General features: G+C 52.5%; 1 protein-coding gene across 1 annotated transcript in view; it reads right to left on the bottom strand.

Moving 5' to 3' along the window:
• Window positions 1-1,025: 1,025 nt before the first annotated feature.
• The window catches only part of ZC3H3 (zinc finger CCCH-type containing 3), a 204,060-nt gene continuing 185,825 nt past the window's right edge, over window positions 1,026-19,260 (bottom strand). The window contains exons 11-12 of the mRNA XM_063299746.1: window positions 15,296-15,465; window positions 1,026-1,910 (exon numbers count right to left, since the gene is read on the bottom strand). Of these exons, the coding sequence (XP_063155816.1) occupies window positions 1,879-1,910; window positions 15,296-15,465 (202 nt within the window). The 3' untranslated portion in view covers window positions 1,026-1,878. The remainder of the gene's footprint in view (window positions 1,911-15,295; window positions 15,466-19,260) is intronic.

Here is a 19,260-nt window from a genome sequence, read left to right as displayed (position 1 = left end):
TTCCCTAAGAATCGTCTTCCCAGATGCAGCTTCCCTAGAGTACCTTCAACTATTTCACAACTCTTTTAAGTTATTTATTTGGGGGACTTAGGCGACTTCTTATAAATTTAGGGACCGGACACTCTTTGATCTGTTATCCCTGCAGCCCAGAAATTACCCCCGAGACACATGAGGCCAGCACACCCACACCTCGCTCCCAACGCATGCCGAAATGGTACCTCGATCCCCCTGCCCCTTTTGCTCCCTGCTCAGAAAGGCTGAAGTTTCAAGACAGTGAAAAACGGTACTATCCCAAAACTCTCTCAGGTTTTTGCTTTGTCACTCTTTTTCAGGTTGCTGCAGAAGTTATGTCCCCATTTCCCAATTCTTGGGGAGGGAATGCAGCTGCACAGTTGGGGTCTGGGGTGGGGCAAAGCAAATCCAGCAGAAGCATTCGGAGAACGGGAAATGTAAGACAGGGCTGGCCCCAGGTGGCCGCAGGGTCCTGCTGGCAATATTCAACCTTGCTTGGTCCTAATCCTTCAAAAATAGAATCCGACAAACACCTCAACCTTGTTCTGAGCTGCACGAGGCAGTCAAATGAAGGGCAAGGGAGGAGCAGCATTCATGTCAATCGAAAGGCTGCGGAAAATGCTGGAGGGTGGGGTGGGGGTGGGGAGGGAGAGCTGTGCTGGCTTTTGACCTAGCCCAGCTTTGCCCATCTCATGCCCAGAATACTGAGTCCAACCTCATCTGAGGACTCCGGGTCGGAGCCGTAACTGCAGTTACCCACAACACATCCAGAGACAAGGCACTGCTTCCTGCTTTGCCCTGATTGGGGGAGAGAGGGTGAGCATGCCAATCCTCCATCCAATCAGGGCCCCTGACTGGGAGTATTGCTTGAAGGACCTGGGCTGGCTCCAGAATTCTCACCCACCTCGGTCAGCCGTGGGAGGAGGGCGAGAGTTGGCCTCGAGGGTCAGGCCAAGAAGGCTCCCGCAGCAAGTTAGAGAACTAAAAATACAGAGAACAACGAAATGCTTCCCTTCACAGTGAGGACCTGAATAATATATAAGAAATTCACCATGTCTACAAATATAAACATTTTGCTTGCATCTGTATAATAAAAGCGTCCAGACAGGTCTACTTTACAAATCATTGTGAGTCCAAAGCCTGGCATCAGCTATTAAGGAAAGCTTGCAAAGAACGGAGGTTGCTCATCCCCAAGACTTTTTCCAGAGCAGAAAGGGAAAACCACTCACACATTCCCAGAAACCTCATTTCTCTCTAGGACAAAGTGTCAGCTCCGTGCCCCGTGTCTCCACCACACGGTCACTGGAATGCCGCAGCCACAATGATCACCAGGCCCCCTTGGGTTGCGCCACTGGAAAACGCCCATCGCTTGTGCAGAAGGGAACGCCAACGGCAGCGGGAGCTCACCAGCCGGGGCGGCCAAGCGGGAGATGCCCTCAGGTTCCTGGGGATGCCCCGGGAGAGAAGACAGGGCTCAAGGCTTGGGCCTCTCGGGGCCGCTTGCCTGCGGGGCTTGGCGCTGAGGGAGGGTCTCCTTGAAGGCTGCCGTGGCGGAACCACCGGGACTTTACCGGCAGAAGGTCCAGAGGTGGCAGCCTCAGCAGCTGGATCTGGAGCGTGGGGAAGCCAAGGGCTCCTTCCTCGCAATAACAAAGCCACAAAGTCGCCCTTGGAGGCAGGAGACAGAGAGATCTCGGTGCGCATGCCGCTCCTTGCCGGGAGTGGGGGGGGCGAGGTCCTGGCTGGGCGCCCTCTGCTTCGGCACGGCGTTGCCCTGAGGTAGTTGCCGGGGCGGCATCGGATCCCTGAGAGCGCGAGCCAAAAGCTGGGTGGCCGGGCGGACCATGATTTCGGCAGGAGGGGGTGTCACAGCCTGGGCTTGATCTGCAGGGGCTTTCCTAGGAGAGGGAAGAGAGAAAAGAGGCAGTCAGCTCCCAAAATGGAGAAAAGCAGGCGGAGAAAACCTCCTTTTGAGAGGCTGGGAGCTGGGCTGATGTTCTTCCTCCTCCTCCTCTTCCTCCAGATCTCTATTAACTAACTTCCCCAACCTGTGCCTTCCCCCCAGATGTGTCACAGCCCCCACCCCGTCACAGCTGGAGACAGGGAAGGTCTGCCCTGCCCCCCTCCTAGGCCAGGGTGCTGCACCCCCTTCTGGTCTTGCATCTGCATCCACAGCACTGTGAGCCCTGGCCGGACTGCGCGTGTGTCGCTGAGAAGGGCCTGGAAAGGAAGGGGCCTCCCATTCACCACAGAGCCCTCACCCGGCAGCCGCCCCTTCTCCCGCAAGAGTCCCTCAAGCCGCCACGGCTGGGGCCTTGCGTGCTCTCGGGCGCCACCAGCTCCAGATGTCCCTGGCGGTTTGCAGTGAAGTTCCGCAGTCAGGGCATGTGCTGCTTTCGCGCACCGGTGTGCACGTCAAAGGGCCCCGAGGAGTTTCGCAGAGGCACTGGCTGGCCTTTGCCTTTGCATCCAACCTCCAGGAGGGCCAACGGGTAAACTCCGCAGGGTTTTCTGCAGGAATGGCAGCCGGTAACGAAATGGCAGGTAAGTCAGAAGGAGGGAGCCGAGTGGATGAATTGAGGGGAGTGTCCACTGAGGAAAACGGGGGGCTGTCGTGACGAAGGCAGAAGGCCTGGGAGCTTTGGGTGAGGACCGCCGCTGCCCCTGCACCCACTGGGCTATGGGGTGCACCTTGCAGACTGAGTCTTCCAGGCCTTGGGCTAGGACTGCGCTGCAGTCAACAAAGAAAACCCTCTGAAAATCTGACCCCCAGTAAAACCTTTCCCACGTAGAGTTTTCAGATGCCCAGAAAGCTCCAGTGCGCTGAAGGAGGTGAAGAAGTCACGCAACTGAGGTTAATGTGAAACAAAACCAATGAAGTGCATTCTTAATCAAAAGACATCAGAGAGATCCGCTAATTTTTCAAGCTGGGAAACTCCCAGTGAAAACCAAGGGCGGGATTCACGCTTTCTCCCCACCCTTTAAGTGAAGGTAGACTGCGCTGCAGATTCTGAATTCTGAAAAGGAGAGGCTGCATTCTTAACCCGGCCGTGGGGCAAGGGGGGTGGCGATGGGGAGGGGTCTCTGCTAAAAGGCCTCCTCCTCCCACCTGGGTTTGTAATTCCCAGCCTCTCCATAGTGTGGTGCTGTGGGCTGCTTCAAAGGCCCCACAGAGACCTCTGCACCAGGGGAATCCCAACTGGGATAGCACTACCCATGCCAGGAGGGTGGGAGAAAAACCAGGAGGCAGCTTTCAAAACAAGACCAAGTTTCTAGACCTGATGGCTGCAAAGCATGGCCTGAAAATTACATGAAAAATGCTTAGGGGAACCTTAGGAAGCATGGGAGAGGCCGCGGAGGGATGGTGAGTACGCCAACAGGACCAAGCACCTACGTGGAAATGTCTTCAAAGGTGCCCATTAGTTATTTTTCAGAATATGGAACTTAAGGATCTCTCTCTCTTTTTTTAAAAGAATGGTACTTCTAACCAGTCCCAATCCTAGAGGATTCTGGGCGGCATACCACAACAAACACAAACCAAACTGAACCACACGCTCACTCCAAGGAGACGCCCCCCCAGTGAACCAAGGCAAGGCCAGGTTGGGAGAGGAGGGCTTCGAGCTGTCTCTGCAGCCACAGTGAAGGGATGCTTCTGTGCCCCCGCCGAAGGTGCCCCCCCCTGCAGACGCAGAGGGCAAACAAAAGCCCAGAATTTTGCTGGCCCTCCCGAAACCTCACACCCACAAGCAGAAGGTGGCAGAATCCTTCTTTGGGGGCCCCCTCTGCAGCGTGGGGAGACCCAATGCTAGGGACCTTGGCCCAGGGGCCAACCATTCCTCGGCCTTTGGCTCAAGCTCAGAAACAACCAGAACTGACTGACTGACCGCTACTAGTAGCCTCTCCGACTCCTATCCATACGCAACTGAACCCGCAGGCCCTGCCCCGTCTCCCGGGAGGATTGTGGCCTCGGAGACCTGGGACCCTTCCCAGAAGAGCCCGCTGGTAGGCCAGGGCAGGACGCCTGCCCGTGTGCTGGAGCAGGGGACGATGGCCGAGCCGCCTTCTCTCCACCTGCCCTCTAAAACTTGGTAAACTTTGCGCGGGTGGGCAGACAGGCGGGTGGGTGGGTGGATGGGGAGAGGGAGCAGCAGTGGCATTGATGTATGACTTTTGAGCTAATTTATGTAAAATAAAGAGGACTCATTTAGCACCTTTCCACCCTTAATATAACACCCATACATCAGAGGGAGGCCCAGCAGTCATCGGGGACGGGGCAATTAGTCACCTGTGATGCAGCCAATCTGGTTTAAAGAGACAGTGGCCAGGAAGTGGGCCCCCGCCCTGCCCCCATCCCTGGGCAGGGAAGCCTGGGGTCTCAGCACACCCAGGGGCCCCAGGGAGAGCAGCCCCTTCCCACTTGCTCACCAAGCGTTTCCAGGAAGGCAGGCACACAAAGGCAGCCACAGACTGTAGGCCGGAATGGATCCTGCCCTTCTAGCCTAGGGTCAGTTCCCACAACCTGCTGGACTAGACGCGTCTGTGGGGACCCAGCGCTCGTCTTAGAAGCGAAGCCAACATGTGGCTTCTTTGCTTGGGCATCTTGTGTGCGCATAGGAGCAGGGTTTTGTTAACCCAAAAGGAGGGTTCACTGGGCTGTCACGCATTTGGTTCCCGCTTACTCAAGAAGTGTACGATGCTCTGCTCTGAGCCCAACGTCTTTTCCATTTTTGGGCTCTTGCTTTTGACTGTCACAAAGCGGTGGCGTGGCCGCTCGGTTCGCTAGTCTCACCGTCAGAGCAGCTGGGAAGGAAATCCCACAGGGCCTCCAGGACTTCTGAAGGTGGATCTTAAGGCGCCCTCCGATGCCCCCTCCTTGATCACCAGGAGATGCAGACAAGATTAGTGCCAAGGAAGTCTGCCTTTTTGCCCTCTGGCCAATTGAGGAGACACCCTGGGCAAGAGAGAGTTTGGGACTTTTGACAGTACAAAGCTGCCATAGAAATGGTGGGGAGGGGGCCGGCATTGCACAAGCAGAGTTTGCTATCACGGCAAGGTCGTCTTCTCAAGGCCTGCATGGAAAACAGCAGGGAGGAAGCAGCATCCATCGAGAAGGGCGAAACTGTCAGCGGGGGAAGAGGGCGGGCGAGATGTGGGGCTGGAGGGGAGAAAACTGGGCAGAGCTCAGCAGAGATTCTGGCAGGGAAGACAAATGACTGGCCCATCTGGCCAAGGGGAAGAGCTCTCTTTTCTGGCCGAAGGGCTGAGGGCAAAGTGGGCAAACACCAGGAAAACATCTCCAACCTGATACGATCAGCCAACTTTACTGATTACAAGCCGACAGGATGGCACGCATACAAAGCGACCGCTTCCTCCCGGGTCCCCATACGGGGGAGACACTTCAGATAAAAAGATTTACGGCTGCAAGACAAGACCGGCAATCTTTTCCAGGTTACAATATTGGCAACTTTTAGTTTATGCTGAAGATGGCATGAAATAAAAAAAGGCAAGTTTGGTGGCGCTGGCTGAGGGCCCAGAGGAGTTACTTGCCATTTGTGTCGACCTCTTTCCCCTGGCTGGTAGCAGAGGGATGTTTAATCACAGAGTAAGCTCTCCTCTTCAGACATCCAGGGCTGGCTGGGGACACAGACTGGTCAGCTTGCTTGCTTGCTTAGAGGTTATGAAACGCTCCCGGGCGCACCAAGAGGCTCCGAGAGGGCATCGCACTGCTAAAAACTCTCAGCTTCTTGCTGGTTGGTCCTACTAGTGAGTTGCCCGTGGAAAGGAGGGATTTGAAACAAAGTTAAGATCAACAGTACTGCAAGTAGGAGATGTGGTGGAAATATGGACTAAGCCAGATCACAGTTTTACGGCGTTGGGAGTAGCCATTCCAGCCACTGAGTTCAACCCTGTTTTGCTCCCGTGCTGTTCCTTCTTGTCCCCCCACGTCACCCCAGCCGGACAGAGTACAAGACCAACCACGCTACTGAGGTTTAGCTTTTTTTCTCGTATGCATGTAGTTTTGCTTATAATCATTTTGCAGTTTACACTCAAACCTGTCACCAACTGCTATCAGCTGTTACATTTCTAATGAAAATTAGAAAGTTCTTAAAATTGATTTTTTTAAAACAACAACAACAACAACCCAACAAGGGGAGGATTGATAGCGTCAACGCTACATTACAGATGGGGAACCGAGGTCAAGATGGTGACTTCCTGCCGGCCCACCTCTCATAAGTGCACTTAGGCTCTTGCACAGAATGCCAAATTGAGATTCAGCCATTGGTGCAAATCCACTTGGAGAGGTCACAGCGGAGGGGACACCTGAACCTCTGCCTCCCAGTGCCATTCTCTCCCTTTTGAGAAATACAAAAATGCTAGGAAAACACCCCAACTCTAAAGCCCAACTACGAGGATTAATGGCCTCCGAATCAATATGGGATATGCAGAAAAAAAAAAAAGGAGAGAGACTAATCTGAATGAGTAATCATTCTGAAATGCAACACCATCTATTACATGCAAGGGCAGCAAATGAGGGGAAATCCAGAAAGCAGAAGCCCCGTGCCGGCTGAGTGATCAGGCTTCAAGCTCTGCTATCATTTACCAAGGAGTTTTGCAGATCAAAGATGCATTTCAGGGCAGCCAAAAAAATACCCGGCTCTGAGCTGAGCAAGGGGGGGAAAAACCCTACCCCTGGTTATGGAGTCAACTCTGAGTTGGGTTAAGTTTATGAATGAATGAATGAATGAATGAACGAATGAACGAATGCTCGGTCCCCTTTAGTCCACCTTGACTGACAAAGGTCCTGCTGAAACCGAGAAACAGAAATCTACTTCCCTTCCCCTGTTTTTTCCTCTACGTTCCTGGTAGATCATTCAAATGGGTGATCAATCTTGCTGGCACATAAACACTTGCTCACTTCTTTCCCCTACCCTCTGTATTTCGGGAGCGGCACCATTTATCTTCTGGGAACCAGGTATATAATTTCTAGTTAGTGAAGGCTCTGCTAAGAAGCCCCTTTTTCATTATGATGATTGAACGGCTTTGAGCAAGAGCAGCGTGCACGGCCGGCGTGGCGGAAACTTGAGCTGCTTCTTCTGAGCCTGTCACGCGTGCGAGAGAATTAGTGCTTCCAACGAACTCTCTCCTCCTGATGAAAACCAACCAGCGTTTTTCCTACGCTGAAGAGGCAGCGGGCAGGCAAACCGATCAGGGCGCTGGAAAGAGATGCTGGCCCAGGGCTGCCACAGACCTCCCAAGCAGTGGTCTTTGGACATGGGGGGGGCAGCTTCCTTCCATTTAGGGGCCTGGTCCAGAAAGGCAAGAGGGTGGCCACCCTGCACATACAATACAGGTGGAGTTTTGATCGCAGCGTTGTGACCGCCATCCTGATGTCTTGGACCCCACAGACACCTCTGAGGCCACTCTGCAACTGGACACAGAAACAGCAGAGTCGTGAAGGATTTTGGAAAGTGGGAGAGAGCAGCCAGCCTGCTGTGGAAGGAAGAGTTGAGCCTTTCTCAAAGGCAGCAACCAACCTCAGTTGTCTCAGGCAATGCTCAGTCTCCTGTTTTAAACAAATCCGGTAGTTTTCTTTTTTTCCTCTAAGTGCCCTTTGCCCGTCTCACAACTGCTCACAGAGCAAAGGAGGTATCCGTTCTGCTGCTTGTCTCGAAGTCTCACATAACGTCTGCCTTGGGGTTTAATATACACTTCTGAAATCTGAGGCCTGCACTTCAGGAGGGTGACATTATAAGGTTGGGCTTCAAATTAGTACTCAAACGACAAAGAAATCACTGTAATTATCTCTGGCAGTAAAGTGCTGCCTCAAATGCACAGAATTGCCTCCGGCAGCCACACACCAGTAGATTGTCGCAGGAAACCTCAGGGATGGACGGGAACATCCGCAGGGCAGGGCCAGAAAAGTCAAGAAGGTGGCTGCGATGGCATGACCGAAGCTCCACCTGGTTTTGTGTGTGTTGCGTGTGCACGCAAGAGGCCCTGGGGCGTTCTTCCACATCTCCAGATAGGGCTGGGAAAGGATGCTACTGGAAGCCCAGAGATCATGGCCAAACATCAACAGTGGAGCAGTTTCCTACTTCCCTGGATCACAAGTGACTGGAAAGCAATAATGCTATGAGTAAAATGGCCAGAGGTGTTTCTGGAAACAGGATGGGGCATGGGTTTTAAGAGGGACTGGTCGTGCTCAGGCAAAGCTGGAAGAGGTCCTTGGGCCTTCCAAGAAGAACCTCAGTGTCTTCTCCTTCAAAGCAGGATGAAGGCCTCAACAGTGGATAGCAGGGAGCAGGACCCTTACCTTCTCCGGCAAATATGCTGATGCGGCACAAGGGAGGGAGCGTGGGTGAGGCCACCCATCCTACAGACAGAGAGTAGGCCCCAACGTCTGGAAGCCCAAACTAGCTGCTTGTCGGAGGTTACACCTTCCCACCTCTGAAGTAGCTGTACATGCTGTGGAGCGTCATCCCACAGATGGAACGATGGAGTCCTAGAAGCGTGTTCTGGGCTGTTGGGCAGTGGAGGGGTGAAGAGAGCACGAACCCCTGGTCATGCTGCCTAACGCTCGGCAGCTTCTCAATTCCACTTGTGTTCACAAATGCAACCACTCCATTTTGTGATTCACTGACCATGTTTAACTCCCTGTTGGTTTGACAAAATGTGGTCAAACAGGCGGCGAGAGCGCAGAAGGCAACGGCAGGCGCAGGAGAGGCACTGGTCACGGTCCCCAAGCAAGCTGCTTTGCCCTGATTTCTCACGTGCGGTAAAAAGTAAAATGGACATATCCATGTAGCTTGTTTCACAACAATAAAGCAGGGACTTCCCACTTTCTTCTTCTGTTTTTTAAATTTTATTTTATTTCCCCACACCATGTCCCAGTCCAATCTACATTTCTGGGATTCCCTGGTGGCCCAGGGCCAGCCCTGGCGAGCCTCAAAACCCAGACAAGGTTGAGCTGGTGCTGCCATCTATTGAGATCCACACATAGATCTTGTGCTATCTCCACTCCAAGGGATTGCATGGACCGAATCCAACCCCACACAGCCAATGAGCTCAGAAACCGTGACCCGAAGTAAAGAGAGGCAGGAGGAACTGCAGCAGTTTCAGGGGTTGACTCGGAGGTCGCAGCCCAGAAGTAACGTGGTGCCTTCAAGACCAGGGCCCTCAACAGACCTTCCTCCATTAATGTGCAAGTTAGCGGCTATCACCAGGTCTTGTGGGCATGAATTACGCACTCTGGGAAGCAATGCTTCCTTCCAGCTGTTCTATGTCTCTTTCCAGCCGGTTTCACTGAACAATCCCTGGTCCGAGTCTTTCAAGATAGGGGGAAACACTTCTCCCTACCGACTCCTTTAAATCCAAGTGTGATTCCACGTATCTTGTTCACATTCCCCCTGCTTGCTTTTTTCTCAAGGAAAAGGACCCCACAGTTCCAGCCTTTTCCCATAGGGAAGGGGTATGAGCCCCCCAATAATTTGTGCTGCCCTTTTTCTAGCCCCGTTACAGCCTTTTCGAAGGTAGCAGCGAAGACTGCACACATTTGTACGAGAGCACCGTAACGTTGGCAGCTGCATTTTTGGCCGAGCGTGGGATTGGTCTTTCTAGCAGCTGTGGCCCACAGAGTCAGTCTCTTCGCCGAGCTCTCCCCGAGGACCCCGAGATCTTTTTTCTGGTTACAGACAGTTCAGTGAAGTCAAGGTTTTTGCCCAGTGCACGTACTTTACGCTTACATCAACTGACCTGCATTCGCCATTTAGCTGCCCACTGATCTCTTTAGATCTTGCTGGATCTCTCCACCATCACTTTTAGTTTTCACCAGTCTGAATGGTTTGGCATCTCCTGCCAACATGACCTGCTCACTGCTTACTGAAGATCCTTAATGAGCAAATTAAGGACCCAACGAAGACCTTGGGGGACTCCACTTCTTACTTCCCTCCACTGCGAAAATTGCTGCTTCATTCCTTCTCTTTGTTTTCTGTTTTAACCAGCTAGCAATCCGTAATTCTTGGCCACTAAGTTTACTGGACAACCTCCGATGGGAAATCTATCAAAGGCTTTCTGAAATTGAGTTCATCATATCAACAGTCATCTCTACTCATGCGCCTGACACTCCCAAAAACTAAAAGGCTGGTGGGGCAGGACTGACCTTTGCAGGACCCATGCTGACGTTCCTTCAGCAAGGCTTGTTCCCATTATTGTCTTTCATCATCAACTGCTGGTTCTCGCTGGGTCCCTTTTTAGAAAACGGGTGTTTCACAGGCCGCCTTCAGGTTGTGCTGGCCCCAAGCTCAGTCTGGGGCTACTAATGCAACATCAGCCCTTCTCCAAGGCCTCCCGATTCAGGAGAGGCCCCAGGGAAACCACAGGCCGGCTTCAACCCCCAAGGCAAGGGTTTCCCTCGCCTGCTTATGCTGGACCTGCGCGGCCTTCTCCCAACACAGCAGCCATGCTGGGTTGACCCACCTCCTTGGCCTTCCCTTCCCATGCACGGTGCCTGGCTCCCAGCCTTTGGGATTCTGGAATCTTGCCGGTTCTCTGACTGAGGACAGACTTGGGGAACCCCAGACAAAACGGACTGCCCAGAGGAGACTCCAGACCTGATGTATTTGGTCCTGAATATAATAAAGCCAAATAAATAAATGGGGGGGGGGGCATCCTACTGTAAATCAAGGATGATTTTTTTTCACCTTTTTTGCTTTTCTTGCCTTTTTAAAATCAGGTGCCAGGCCTCATTATTCTTGGAAGCAACTCAGCAGCACTCACTGGCTCCCTGCGCAAAACTCACCATGGTCGAGGGGGCGTTTCTGTGGGTCCTCTCCTGCCTTCTCCATAAGCCACGAGCCCCTCTTCCCTCACCATGTTATTCTTTGCTGAACGGCTTTTCCCTGACTGAGAAAAACCCCGCACGCCATGCCAATCTATCTGCTGCTTTTGAAGTACAGACTCTGTGTTTTCTCAAAGCAGAATTTGGGCCGGGAGTGATGAAGGAAAAGGAGGCGGTTGAACCGGTGGGCAGGGATACGGATTTGCTCCCCTCCAAATGATGCAAGTGCAGGAACGGAAGCTTGATGGGCTTCGCATTAGGGAAGCAATTATATGAGAGGTTTGTTAACTCAATTATGAAAGTAGTTGGTGATGCTTTTTAATTAACTTGTTCTGTATGCCTGATGGAACATGGATTTGCCAGCATATGCCAGATGAGATGCTCAACAGAGGACTGTGCCATGGTGTGAAACTGGGCTATCAAGGGAGTCAGGCTGTGCTGCGTGTGTAAGCGAGGGGGAGAGAGACCGAAAGGGAACACGCAACTCACTGGGGCCTCTTCCTGCCTCATCAGTGCTGAGAACTGGGCAGCACAACAGAGAAAGTGAAGGCGAAGAAACATCCAGAACCTTTGGAGACAACTCCAGATGCCCCACCACCACCAATATTTCCCTAAAAACTTTACCTTGTGCTGCTGAGTTGGGGGTGGAAATTTGGCACCCCCACACTGTTGCCTGCAAGCCTCTTTGTGATAAATTGGGGGGTGGGGTGGAAGGTACATGCTACAGTAAGAACCCTTGGTGACTTTCCATTCCCTGCCCTGCCCTGCCCTGCCACGGCCTTCTGCTCATGCCTCCCATTGCTCTGCTGGTTGGATCCTGACCCTTTGCTCCCCTGACTATCACTCGGCAGATCTAAGCCCCAGCAGCCTGGAAGAAACCCAAGTGAGACTCTTCCAGATGCCCCACCCACCCCGCGCCACCACGGTGCAAGGGATGCAACAGGCCACTGCAAATTTTGCCCAGGGAACAAACTGCACAATCGTTATCAATGCAAGAACAGTCTGTTTCACTCAGAATGCCTTTTTCTTTGTACACCTGCAGCCCTGAGCCTCTCCTGCAGCTGGCACACTTGGATCCAGAATTCACTGTCTGGAGGGTGTGCTTTAAGGTAAACTTGGCCAGATTGCACACCTCAGATAGGGATTGAAACAGACAGGGCAGGTAGCCAATCTCTACTGGGAACTCCAATCCGAAATGGGCCGGATGACAACAAAATAAACGCCACTCTCCCTCCCATCCCCACCACTGCCCTCGCCTCCCAAAAGTGCCTTCTCAACATCGAAGGACAACCCCTCACTCCTCCTTCTCCACTTGTGCTTCCCTGTCCCCCTGCCCCGGCCCGCAGCAGCTGCAGGTCAGGCACAGGCACAGGCTTGGCCAAGCCGTTCCCTCCCTGCTCTGCTGGCCTTGGCGCTCAGGACCCGACGCAGCTCAGCCACAGGGCAGCCCAGGACTGCTCTGAGCACTGTAGGCCAGCGGAGCTGCTGCTGCCAGGGGACCCCAGGGACCGATGGGGGGGGCCGGGTGGGTCAGGGAACCATTCGAGGCAAGACAGGCGAGCCCGACGGCAGGGAAGGTGACAAGGATCCGCGGGGAAAGCTCTTCCCGCTGAAGCAGAAGCGGTGAACAAAAACGGAAGCGCTGTACCTCAATGCGTTTTCCAAAGCGAAAGTGTTTTGAGCGTGCTCAGCGGAGCCGTTAAAAAAGACTGGAGCAAGCATCTTCCATTAACGTTACGACTGTGAAATATGACAATAAAATGATAGCCGTATGGTCGCAAATTTGCAGCCCGCCGAGTTGCCAGGGGTTTATCCTCACTCAAACGTGCAGAGAGCTGTAAAATGTTTACAGAAAGGGTCGTTCGCCACGATAAAATCCTCTTTTCTCTCCTAAACAAGGCTGAGTGGAGTCATTTACAAACCCCAGAATGTTCATTGGGGGAGAGGGGAACATCTGCTCTCTCCAGGAGCCTGCAGTGATCTTCTTGAACAAATTAACTAAAATGGGTGCTTTCTAATTAAATTAGCACTCGATTGGAAGGGCCTGCGTTGGTGCACTCAGTTACAATTAGCACGGGGAGAACTGTTCGCTCTGGCGCAAGCTATTTAACTGGAAGGTGAAATATGGAAAGGTGCATTACCTGCGGATGATTACCAGAGCAACAGGAGGCTCTGCTTCTCCACCTGGCAGGGCCAACCAGAACACCAGAAGTTAAAGGACCGGATCCCTCTGGCAAAAAATGGGGGACAGGCGCATATGGCCAGATCCCCTGCAAAGGTGTGGGAAGGGAGGGGAACATAGGATGTTCTGCCAGCAATGAAGACCTCCGGACCAGTAAGCATTTTCCACAGGAGCAACTCCCTTTTTCTTGACAAACTGGAGCAATGTGAGATGGATCACCCCACTACCAGAAGGGTCTGCAGTTGGCTGAACAGCCACGCCCACATGTGGTCCTTAACGGGTCTTCTCCATGTGGAGGAGATACACGGTGGGGCACTTCTGGGTTCCCTCCTGGGCCCAGTGTTCTTCAGCATCTTCACAAATGACTTAGAGGAGGGGAGAGAAGGGATGCTCCCTAAATCTGCAGATGACACAAAGCTGGGGGGATGACTGCTAACAACCCAGAAGACAGGCTCAAGGTTCAGATGGATCTCGGTAGGTTCGAACATTGGGCCCTATCCAACAAAATGCTGATCAGTGGTGATAAATGTAAGGTTCTGCGTTGTGGGGACTCCATCACTGGAAATTTTCAAAGGCTGGACAGCCATTTACTTGGACGGTCTGATGATTCCTGCTCTGGGTGGGGTTGGACTAGAAGATATCCAAGGTCCCTTCCAATCCTGTTATCCTATGAACTCCCATATGAGTGTCTTCCAGGTGTGTTGAACTTCCCTCATTCTCTGCCAGATTAGAAAATGGCCCACGCATGTGGGACTGAATGGCAGGTGACCACTGTACACCAAGGCTACTCTTTGGCATGGGGACAGCTGTCTCAAAGGAATCAACACTCAGAGCACTACAGCCTCTGGACTGAGGTCCTGTGGGAAGCAAGGGCACATTGTACTGCCCATGCCTAGAGTGGAAGCTGTCAGGCAATGGGCATTTTGCTGGCGTTCAGGCCCCATCCAACTCTTCCCTTACCCAAGTTAGTCAAAAACCTAGTAACTTCTTTTTTGCATATAATGCTGACCTTGGGTGTTGAGTTGGGTTTGGGAATGGTTTTGGGGGGAGGGGGGAAATGGCATGTTGCCATCTGGATTCAGTGTGCCGTGGGAATCCAGCAAATGAGTTAATTTGATAACCAAGTGTTGAGTGAATGGAGCCTCTGAAAACCAGCACTGGAGGTGTCCCCTTCAAGCTCCTCTCCCTCAAGGATCAGCATTCAGACAGTTTTCTTAAACCCAACTGCCCTTTGCTTGTAGTCCCAGTTCTACTCAACCCCATCTCATCGCTGGGGAGAAAAACAGGATGTGCAGAAGGTTCAAGCCCGTGGCATTGCCCATTAAAGAAATACCGAAGGAGCCTTTTATGGGGAAAATCCTCCTTCCCCTTTGCACAAAATAAAGAACAGGCTCTGCCTGCCCCTTGGTGGGAAGCAGAAAGAAGATGGAAGCAGCTGTGCGAACGCAGGCAGAGTTACACAGGAAACCTACCATTAGCTGGAACCCCTTGCTCCAGTGGCAACAAACCAGGCTTCTTTCTCTTCTTCTTGACTTAGAGCCCACCATCACCCCAGGAGCTCAAGCAGGGAATTACCCCACACTTTCTTGACCAAAGTGGGCTGGAGGATCCTGGGGTGAAATCAAGGAAGAACGGCTGGCTTGAAGGTGTCCCGTTTAGAGAGAGGACCAAGGACAGGGGAGGGGAGGGGGGAGAGAAGGGGGAATTTCTTTTCCTTAATTTCTTAGCTTTCCCTCTTGTAATAGTAAGATGCAACTCCTCTGATTCGACCCACTCCTACACCGTCACTCTCCTAGTGCAATTGGTACATTCCACCCCTTGGAATCTTCTACCCAAAGAAATCTCTGTCTTATAAAGAAGTTGCTGAGTGGCTGTGCTAGCTTTCTTCTGAGCAGAGTTTTCCTGGACAGACCGAGAAGGCATTTCTCTCCAGGAGAAAACAACCACCCTGTGCTTATGTATGAGGTTTTTTTTTTCCCTCCTCCACCTTCAAAACAGACACACTATGCTGCCAACCTCATTTCCTGCATGTGTTCGAAAAATAATCTATTGCAAATTATTCCTCCCTCCACTGCCCCACATTTCCTTCCATTTCAACTCTCAACAAATCACTTTCCTGAAATGACTTTCATGACAACTGTTGTCAAGGAGGGGGGATCTAGCAAAGTCTGGGAAATTAAAGACATTTTGACACCCAACTGCTGCTTTTTCTTCTCTACGGCAGCTCCCCCCCGAGCAGAACAGGGCACTGCCCTGTGGCATACCTGCTTCTTCTCCATTCCTCTCAGGCTTGGGGCCCTCCTCCGCGCAGGGGGAGGCAGGGGGCGACTGGAGCGAGATGAAGGAGGGCTGCTTGGTCAGGCGGCTGGTTTGAGAGATGCTTTTGGGGTGCCAGGGGGCCCCTCCCTCCTCCTCCTCCTCTTGTGCCTTTCTCCTGTAAGAGAGCAAAGGAAGAACAGCAGTCCAGAGACCCAGCAGGCAACCGGCTGGACTCCGCAAGGTCTCCTCGCCTCACCTCCGAGCAGAGTTTCGGGGGGTCCGGAGGAGAGGCTGAAGTCCCCGCGGATCGTGAGAATTTGCTTCCGAGGAGCAAAGCATTTTGCGGCCTTCTGGACTTGGCCCTTCCACCCGTCCTTGGGCCTGTTCTGTACATTTAAAATGTATCATTGAATTTATATCCCACCTTCCTGTTTATTCCAGCACTCAAGGAGGGTTACAACAATAGAAATTTCACAGGGCAAAGCATGACCAAATGAATCTACTTAAAATCAAAACCCAAATGGAAAGCAACCGTGGAAATACGGTGCTGCTACAGCGGGAAGGGAGAAGTGCTCTGCAGCCTGCCCGGGGCTGAAGGATCCAGCAAGGTCCTCCTCGGCCCTTGGTCCCAACTCTGAGGGCACCACGAGGGGGCTTTGCTCTCTCCCCCACTCCTTGTGACGTCTGTGTGAGGCCACTGGGTGAATTCTTCCTTCAGCGTAAGGTCAAGCATCATCAGTTCATTAGTTATGCACACTTGGGGGGTCTGGAGGCTGTGAGGATCTGGGGGGGGGGGGGGAACAGCCTGCGGATGAAGCCGAGGAAGACTGAGACCTGGATCTGGAGAAATTCCATCTTGGCTTCTGGACAGGGTTGAGCTTTGGGTGCGCCATTTGCAGGTCCTCTGGGACTCACAACTTCTGCTTGAAGAGCAGGTGGCAACTGCGGTTAAGGGTTCCTTCACACAAATCCATCCTGGAAGCCAGCTGTGCCCATTCCTGGTCCAGGGAGCCAGTTTGCCGTAGCAGTTAAAGATGCTGGACCAGAAATCAAGAGGCCATGTGTTCGAGTCCTCCCTTAGGCATGAAAGCTGCCCGAATGATTTGGGGCCAGTTGCTTTACCTCAGCCCAACCCACCTTATAGGGTTGTGGCTCTGGGGAAAATACAAGGTGGGGGCATTAGGTATGCCACCTTGAGTTGTACAAAATAATAAATCTAACAAACATAATAAACAAACATAATAATAATAATAATAATAATAATTAGTATTCGAATATTGCCCTTCGGTCACTCATGCCCTGGTCATCTCCCATATAGACTACTGTAATGCGCTCTACATGGGGCTACCCCTGAAGAGCATCCGGAAGCTACAGCTGGTCCAAAATGCAGCTGCGTGGGCCATTTTTGGTGCCCCTAGGTCAGCACATAGAACACCTTTGCTTCGTGAGCTGCGCTGGGTCTCAGTCTGCTTCCGGGTCCAATTCAAGGTGTTGGCTATCACCTTTAAAGCCCTACATGGCATGGGGCCAGGCTATCGGAGGGACCGTCTCATCCCTGTTTCATCAGCCCGTTCCACCTGGTCACGCAGAGAGGGCATGCTACGGACCCTGTCCGCAAGACAGCTCCATCTGGCGGGGTCCAGGAAGCGGGCCTTCTGTGCAGCAGCTCCCGCCCTTTGGAACACCCTTCCCCCGGAGGTGAGGTTGGCCTCCTCTCTTTTGGACTTCAGGAAACGGCTGAAGACCAGGCTTTGTCACCATGCCCAGAGTGGGGAGAGGAAGAGCCACTCCTGGGGTTGGTGGGCTCCCTAGTCCTGCCGAGGCCGGTCTTGTTCCCCTTTGGGTGGAATTAGATCTGCCATTACTTGGATTTTATTATATGTTGTGTTTATTTATTGATATTGATATTTATGGATGAATGATATTATTTATGATTTTCTTGACTTTTAAACTGCTTTATTGTGAACCGCCCAGAGTCCCCCATATGAGGGAGCCGGGCGGTGATAAAAATATAAATAAATAAATAAATAAATAAATAAATAATAATTAGTGATTGTGCTCACTTAAGCACTAGTTACCTCTCATTTGGATTACCATAATGTGCTCTACACGGGGCCACCCTTGGAGATCACTTGGGAACTAGAGCTGGCCAGAAGGCAGTGGCACAAGCACGTCAGACCACCAACCTCACACCTCCGCCGCCCCCAAACTGCCCTGGTTACCAGCCTGCTTCCAGAGGTGATCAAGGTGCTGGCGGTGGCCACAAAACACTCTGTGGCACAGGTGCTGGCTATCTGTGGGACTGCCCGTCTCCAGTGGCTCCTGCTTGTGAGGACTGGGTGGGCACGCTCTGGCAGGACCCAGAAGATGCGCCTTCTCCATCACAGAGCAGCATCCCAGCCAAGCCCAGATGGCCCCGGCCCTCTCAAGACCCGGCTTTGCTCCAAGCACTGGGCGGGGAGGTTTTGTGCCCCTCTGGATTTTGAAGGCTGCGGCTGAATGAAGTTGCCTTGTGAGCAATAGCTTTTAATGGTCTTTAATGTGCATTTTCCTTCTTTGCTCTCATGTGTTCTTTTTATCTGTGTATGCTGCCCTGAGCCACGTGTCAGTGGGGTGGTTACGTAACTTTATTTCATTGTTTTTCATCATCTTCATCATCATTGCTTGAAGAAAGAGAAGTGTTTTGCCTGGATCCTAATCGCCACCTTGGGAAATGCATCCCCCAACCCGGGGGCTGCACAGAAGAAGACCCTCCCCGAGGAAAACAAAGCGCTTTTAGAAATCTGAAAGTACTTTTTCAGATTTCACACTCTGTAGCTCAGATGGGGTCAAAACACCACACGGCAGCTGTGAAAGGGAGGCACCCACTGGCCAAAGGTCTCCCCCCTCAGTTGTAAGCCTGTTTACTTGCTGGCCACCTTCACATCACCCAATGTTTTGTTTTATCTCATTGTCTTTAGTAGTAACTTCTCTTTCTGGCCTTCGGCTATAATAAATTAAGTTCCAAGCTTCTTGGAGTCTGTACTGTAGTTTGGTTGCTGGAACAACTTTAGTGCTCCACTCTAATGGTGGAAGACTTTATTCTTTCATTTTCCTGACCTGGAAGCTCCTCTCTCTGCCTTAACCTCCAAGCCACTCTCTCTCTGTGCACATGTGCGCGCACACACAATTAAAGATCGCCTTAGTCTCTGGTCATGCCAGGTCTGGTCATTCACACAATGCCAGAGTGAGTCCCAACTCTCACACCAGAGGCCGTGGGTTAGCTCTGGCTTCAGCTAGGCCCCTGACCGCTGCCCCCCCCACCACTGCCGGCCTTGGCCCTTCCCCTCTGGCCACCTGGCCTCAGCTCGCAAGTCCTGCCCACTCCAAGATGTCAGGAGGCCCCTCCGAGCAACCCAGTTAATGTGATGCTTTATCATGTTTGACGTCTGCGCTGGCAGCACTAATCAAGACAGAGGGAAGGTGCTATTTAAGAGCCCTTCTCACCTAACCCCCCAATCCCATCTCCCTGAAAATGGGACTGGAATGCAGGCAGGCTCTGGGCCAGCTTGTCTCCCTTGCCCGGCTGGATTCCTCCCGCAGCCCACCCCCCGCCATGCACATTCTTACCTAAAAAGAGCAAGGAGGTATTTTCTGCCTCATTGACACAGGGGAAGCAAGTGAGGGGCCATTCCAAGTTTATTCAGTCACCCTGAATAACTCTGCAACGGCATTTGATGTTGCTTCTCCAGGCACTGCCATACAAGGATGGCCAGGGGCCTGCAGAGCCTCGCTGGGGACCGATATAGAGGCAGAGGGAGAGAGCGGCCGGGACGATGTTCACACTCCTTTCCAGCTTCCCACAGTCAGGTTACCCTCCTCTCCGTGGGAGGGACAAGAACTGAGCTGCGGCTCTCTCAGCTGGCCAAGCCTCCTAACCCAAGCACCCTGGTCCCGTTGCATACTCGGGAGCCAGCATTTAATGGATGTA

The sequence above is a fragment of the Candoia aspera genome, chromosome 3 (genome assembly GCF_035149785.1).
Source record: "Candoia aspera isolate rCanAsp1 chromosome 3, rCanAsp1.hap2, whole genome shotgun sequence".
NCBI classification, from domain to species: Eukaryota; Metazoa; Chordata; class Lepidosauria; order Squamata; family Boidae; genus Candoia; species Candoia aspera.
This window is presented reverse-complemented; position numbering and strand designations above follow the sequence as displayed.